Source organism: Arvicola amphibius, chromosome 5 (assembly GCF_903992535.2).
Source record: "Arvicola amphibius chromosome 5, mArvAmp1.2, whole genome shotgun sequence".
Lineage (NCBI taxonomy): Eukaryota > Metazoa > Chordata > Mammalia > Rodentia > Cricetidae > Arvicola > Arvicola amphibius.
Window position 1 is genome coordinate 152,749,141 of NC_052051.1, and position 6,633 is coordinate 152,755,773.

At 44.9% G+C, this 6,633-nt stretch overlaps 1 protein-coding gene across 1 annotated transcript; it reads right to left on the bottom strand.

Annotated features, from left to right (window-relative positions):
• Positions 1-1,232: 1,232 nt before the first annotated feature.
• Positions 1,233-6,336, bottom strand: Hsbp1l1 (heat shock factor binding protein 1 like 1). The gene is made up of 4 exons (XM_038332230.1): positions 6,222-6,336; positions 4,974-5,040; positions 3,300-3,394; positions 1,233-1,361 (listed from the first exon to the last, which is right to left on the bottom strand). The coding sequence occupies exons 1-4, from the start codon at positions 6,270-6,272 to the stop codon at positions 1,356-1,358; spliced, it is 219 nt and encodes a 72-aa protein (XP_038188158.1). The 5' UTR covers positions 6,273-6,336; the 3' UTR covers positions 1,233-1,355.
• Between the last annotated feature and the right edge of the window lie 297 nt (positions 6,337-6,633).

The window sequence follows — 6,633 nt, forward strand, 5'->3', positions numbered from 1 at the left end:
TGGACAGTGTTACGACAGCTAAAGAGAATAGGCTACTAGATTAGAGGTGACATGACTGAACATATTAAACTCCATAGGACAAGTGTCATCAGTGACCAATTGGTGGTGGAACCAGAGTGATTTTAAGTTTATATTATGTAGAAGTATCTTGCTATGAATGGGACCCTTTAGAGGACAATAGCTATTTTACATTGGTTTGAGTAACTATCCGAAAGGCTGAATAGCCCATGAAATTATCTTGACCTTGTTCTGTTCTTCAGGGATTCCTTGGTGGGGTGAGGACCACCTCAAGACACAGGAGTGCTCTCTCTGGGAGAAAAGCATCTGCCCCTGAGGAAGAGACAAAGGACAGTATGGTTGCTGTGGAACAGGGTTCTGAGGCCCAGAAGCTTGCTTTTCTGGTTCCTATGTGTTGATTTGACTGAGCTCCAGGGTCTTCATTTTGCAGAACAGTTGCTGCTGAGTTTCCTTAGCCTGGTTAGGTTTAATCGAGTCTTGAAGGCACGAGTGACAAGCAGGAGGGAGCTAGAATAGGTGTCTAAAAGCAGATACATATGGGGCTAGAGAGATGACTCAGTGCCTTAAAAGCACTAACTTCCTGAGGACCTGGATGAGACTCCCAGCGTGCACATGGCAGCTAGCAACCGTGTTTAACTGGAGCCCCATGGGCTCCAACGCCCTCTACCAGACACTGCAGACACGCAAGGAAAATATCCATACACTTAAGATAAAAAAATAAATCTCAAGAAAGTTTAAAAACATGTTACCAGGTTCATTTGCTTAGAAGAGAATCATATTGATTAAAAAGAAAATAAAAATAATAAAAGCAGCTACAGGAACAAACAGGAAGTTGGGGGAGAGGGAAGGGAGGAAGTGCAAGGAGTAAGGGGAAGAATATGATAAAATATATTGTAAGAAAAAATTAATAAAAATTAAGACAGCTGAAAGCAGTTACATCAGACAACTGATTTTTTAAAATCAATGTAGAATTTTAATTTGGAAAATATATTAACTAATACAGTGTATGCTTTACTTCTATGATTTACAAATACACATTGAAAAACATTTTGTCCTTATTTACAAGTCTCATCTTTGGTATATAGTCACTTTCTGAAGTATGTTATTATTTTATTGCTGTTGTTTTTGTTTTTTATCTGTTAAAATGGATTTTATTTTTTAATGGGTTAGCATATAGCCTGGTGGTAGCCACTTGTCTACTACATTTTAGGTCCTGGGTTTGATTTCAAGTCTCCAAAAAACAAAATTAAAAACCGAACATCAAAATTCATACTGCACAGATTACTCAAACAGTATAGATTCCATTTTCGCAATTTCACATGGCTCATTTAACATCTTCAGGTCTGAAAGAGAATTTGAAAGAGATAAGTTTATTTACATGGTTTATATACAGATTAATTAATGTTCAGTTAAATAAGTTCTAGAGTAGTTTTCAATAAAATTCCATAACTACTAGTAATCATTAAACATTTGTATATAGGCAAAATTCAGTATAGAGAAAGACTTCAATGATAGAAATTCCTTTTCTTCAGATAAGTGCACTCTGTAGGCATTGGAGCAGCAGCGTGGAGTCCGTCACTGTGACTAACCACCCCCTCACTGTCCTCTGGTGTGTAGGGGACAGGAACTTTCTAGACAAATTCTGCATTTACTGCATGCCAGGAAAGATTATACAACTTAGAAGCACAGATAAAAAGCCTACGTCATCAAATGTAAGGGTCTTTAGTATGGGTATGGAACTGTCTCCACAATGGGAGAGTCATGTAGGGTTTGCAGGGTTTCTGAAGCCCAGTGTGAAACCCCCAGCTGAGAGCCAGCACAAGTTGGTGCAAGTCTTCTAATTACTTAGGCCTTTGTTCTGAAAGGCTTGAACGGCTTTTAAAGAGCTGGCCTCAGCCATGTTGCCTTTGGTGACTGTGTGCATTAAGGAAGCGAAATTTTGACAATTACTTAAACACTCAATTTGACATCTAAACCGTTGGATTCAGAGCCAGAGTTTGAGAAGCTCACCCTGCAGGTAAAGGCCAGAGCAGCATTCAAGCCAGTATACCAGATGAGGCCTGTCTGTTCCGGCCATCACTCTACTACCCTTGTTTCAAAAGATGGGAATTTGCCGGAGGGAGGGTGGAGGATTCAGAGTCCACAGTCCCCGGAGGCACCTGGGTGAATGGGGCATGTCTGAATGGGCTTTCATAGTAAAGCTGCATATTTTGCCTCCGGTCAGAAATTTTACTTTTATTCTGCCCTGTTGAGTTTGGGGGTGGGATCTCCCCATGCTCATTCCTCCAGTGTTTTGAAACCACTGATTGGGAGAGCCATGCATCACTGATAGGTGACCTAGCTCTGGTTTAGCTGGGTAAGCAGGGGTGATTTACCATAAACTGACTGTGAGACAGAAGTAAACAAGGGTATCTAAATTGTTCGGTGACCATGTGGTGGGGTGGTGGCAGCAGCTGAAGAGGAGGGGTGGGGAGGGGTAAGTGAAAAGAAAGTAGAATGTCACATGTGTCAACAGTGCCATCATGTCACATGTGTCAACAGTGCCATCATGGGTTGTATTTCCAGAAGTCCTGTGTTCAATTGCCAGCAGCCAGCCCTCATCTCTCCAGCCTGCATCTTTCTTCTTTTACTGATTAAACAAATGTATTATCTCAGACAGGAACCGACTATAATCCCAGCCTTTCATCATTATAATTGTGTTGTGGCTAAAAACTGACTTGAGGAATAAGGTTGAAAAATACTCTTATCTAATTTTTTTTGTTTTTTTTTTTCGAGACAGGGTTTCCCTGTAGTTTCTAGAGCCTGTCCTGGAACTAGCTCTTGTAGACCAGACTGGCCTCGAACTCAGAGATCTGCCTGCCTCTGCCTCCTGAGTGCTGGGATTAAAGGCATGCGCCACCACTGCCTGGCTAAAATCTAATTTTTTTTTTTTTTTGGTTTTTCGAGACAGGGTTTCTCTGCAGCTTTAGAGCCTGTCCTGGAACTAGCTCTTGTAGACCAGGCTGGTCTCGAACTCACAGAGATCCGCCTGCCTCTGCCTCCCGAGTGCTGGGATTAAAGGCGCGCGCCACCATCGCCCGGCTTTAAAATCTAATTTTTAAATGAGAATTTTCACTTGAAATATGTACCTTTTAAGGAATGACGAGCACAGTTTAGCGGTAAAAGAGCACATGGTGCTCCTCTCCTTAGTACTGAAGACTTTTCATGTAACCCAGGGACAGTTCACATAGCGGTGAAAGAACTTATGATACACACAGGCTGTGTCTTAACCATGGCCTTACCATCTGTTCTTTGACTGAATTCTCGATTCCAGCTTGAGACATTAGGTCATCAACATTTTTCTGTAGGTCCTCGATGCGATTTCCCATTTCTTCCAGTACAATGTCAAGGAGAATGGCACATGTGGGTCCCATTAGCCTGACTCACGGAAAGCTCCTGCTTCAACCTGCACCTGCTCGGCACATGACCCTGGACGTATGGCAGAGCAGCTTGCCCAGTGAGGAAGTCAGGCTGTCCAAAGTCCATGTAATTACCCCTCCCTCGGCTTTTCTTAGCACGCTGTCTTTAACTGTGGACTAAATTTTGTGTCTTCAGCTGTGGACTAAGTTTTGAAAACAGTGCCCCCGGCTTGGACATAGGCTTGAAGACTTGAGTTTGGCGAGCTCTGAGTCACTGAGTGTAATTATGATAGACATTAGCTCATTTTTAAACCAACTTCTTGGTAGCTTATTTTTTAAAAACTAGGGGGGAGGGGAGAAGCAGGGAGGGGAGCAGAGAAAAATGTAGAGCTCAATAAAAATTAATCAAAAAAAGTATTTAGTGCGTGAACGCGAGTTGGGTGTGTGTGTGTGCGTGTGCGTGTGTGTGTGCGTGTGTGCATGTGTACAAATGACACAGGTTTGAAGGTCAGGGGACAACTCTCTGGAGCAGTTCTCTCTTTTCAGGAGGGAGCCTGTGGATGGAACCAAGACGTGGTAGCATGCACTCCTGCAGACTGACTCATTTCAATGGCCCATTCACTTGATTTGTTATTTCAGATTTACTTATTTTATGTGTGTAAGTGTTTTGCCTGAATGTATATATGTTCATCACAGACTGGCCTAGTGCTTGAGGAGATCAGAAATGGGTGTGGGATCCTCTGAAACTGGAGTTACAGATGGTTGTGAGCCACTCTGTGGGTGCTGGGAACCAAACCTGGGCCCTCTGTGAGAGCTGCATATGGCCTAACAGCTGAGCTGTCTGTCTCTCCAGCCCCTTAATAGGATTTTTAAAGTGAATTTAATCATGTAAAAAAATCATGTTTAAAAACACCTTCGATTAGGCAAGTCTTAGGGCAAATGCTAACCTAGATTTATACACACTATATTTTATTTTTAAATTTTATAAAATAACTATATCCTAGTGAACTCACAAGTAAAGCCATCACAGAACCAGTTTAAGCAAGTCACCCAAACGCTTGCCCGGTTCCAGCTTGCCATTCTAAACATGAAGAGGCTCACTGACACGTAGGGCTGGGACTGAGCACCCACTTCTTCTGAGACAAACACCGACTTGCTTGTTCTAGTCAAATTGAAGGTAGGCCCTAGGAACGTCCTTCCATGCCTGGGACCATCAACACTGTTCTCTCAGGTTCCTGATTGCTGTGGTATCTGTACTGCAAGCCAGACAGGCTCAGTTAGGCCTGCAGGGCAGCCCCTCAGCCAGAGCTGAGGTCTGCTCTCTCAGCTTTCTCTACTAGCCGTTCAAATGCCTTGCATTGCCAGTCAGTTGGAAGCCAAGCCCGTGACAAGCAAATGATGTTTAATACACCCAGCTGCCACATAGAAGCACAAACACAAACGATAGGAAATCACATGTAAGCAGTCACACGCTGCTATCAGAGAACAAGACACTACTCCGCTGCAATCTACCAACCCGATGGCTTGATAGTGTTTGGTAAGACCAGGAAAGGATATTTCTGAGGTTTAATGTTGTTGTCAGAGCTCGGAAGTGTTCTTCAAGCTCCTGAAGTAGATTTTCTGCCTGAAAATGAACCTTAGGTAACTGAATGAGGTATTTATTATTAGTGTAGGACATCACAAATATCATGGAGTACCTAAACATACATGCCCATTGATTTTGTTTTTTGTTTTTTTGTTTTTTTGGTTTGTTTTTTTTTTCTTTTGTTTCTTGAGACAAAATTAATCCCTATTAATCCTAGCTGTGCTGGAACTCATTGTATGGACCCATGTCAATAAACATGGCCTCCAATGTTTATTGATCTCCTTCTGCCTCGCAGTCTTGGGGAAAATAAGTCATTCCCCGTGATGTTTTTTGTTGTTTTTGTTTTTGTTTTGAGGCAGGTCTGCTTTTGTATCCTCTGCCTCGGCTCTCCAACATGGGGATTACAGGCCTGTGCCAGCATGAGCACTATGATACAAGACAGAGGGGTTGTAAGTCATCTCCCTGGAGATGTGAGCACAGGAAACAGTTCAGGGTGAATCAAAGGCCAGTGGGCCCTTTGTTCGAGCTTTGGCTGTTTAATAGTGTACGGCACAACGCCTACAGAAATGCCACTGTGGTTACTGCCAGGCTTTCGGGTTGTTTGAAGCTTTATAGTCCACACATCCTGTATGTGTCTACCTTGTGTGATCCTGTCCCAACACCTTTGGTGCCCGTCCTGGAATCTGGACCCTGCGCTCTTCTGTGTAGGTTCCCTGTGGCAGGTAGCCTTCCGAAAGAATGTAAATTTTAAGTGGGCTCTAGTGGACTCTTTTAAATGGGACAAACACAAGGACCTGCCATGGTCCTCATGGTTATGCTGGCAGGGGTTATCAGAAACACCACTGTAGGAACTGCTTTGGCCGGGGCCAGAAGGAATGGGGCGGGGCTTCGTCTTGAGGCGGAGCCTTTAGGAGGGAAAGGAGGGGTGGGCGGGATCTGGGACTAGGGAGTGGGACCTGGAGAAAGGGGAAAGCTCTCTCAGATGTCTAGGGACTAGGACAGAATTGAAGTGGGGGAGGGGAGAGGCTGAGCAAGGTATGGGACAAGGATCCGGGCTCTGTAGGAACAAGTTTCATCCCCAGCAGCTCAGCGTCCGCCATCTACCTCTTTGGCTCACGACTTCGGTTCCCCAACACTCCTATGGCTGTGACCTCGATCCCTTCCAGTACCCTAAAGCCGGTGACCTCGGTCCACGGAGCTCTAGGGCACGCGTCACTCACCGCGTTCTGCAGCACGTCCCCGCAAGGAACTTCCGGCGCCCGGGCGTCCATCTGCACTGGCGTAGCAGTCTGGGGTCCTGGGTTTTGGGTGAACCCAGCAGGTGTCGAGCTTTGGGTTGAGCACTGGCAACCCTGGAGAGAGCGCAGGGGCAGGTGCGGACCGGACCAGCAGCCGGCCAATCCGGCTTTGCTGCGTGTTTTCATCCTTCAGAGTAGGTGACCTGGGAGGAACTCTGTTGGTACTTACTTATTTTTGTTACTGTGATACAGTAAACACGGCAAGATAGTGAGCCCCCTAGCCACTTCTGAATGCACAGTGCAATGCAGTAAGCACACCACCCTGCCTCTCCATCTCCAGAGCTTCTGGTCTCCCACTGATACTCAGTGCCTATCAAACAGCAAGGGACCCTCC

Coding starts and splice junctions, on each gene's coding strand:
- Hsbp1l1 (XM_038332230.1), bottom strand. CDS start 6,272: ATGGACGCCCGGGCGCCGGAAGTTCCTTGCGGGGACGTGCTGCAGAAC. Junction 5,041..6,221: donor GGGACGTGCTGCAGAACGCG/GTGAGTGACGCG, acceptor GTTCATTTTCAG/GCAGAAAATCTACTTCAGGA. Junction 3,395..4,973: donor AACAACATTAAACCTCAGAA/ATATCCTTTCCT, acceptor TTGACATTGTAC/TGGAAGAAATGGGAAATCGC.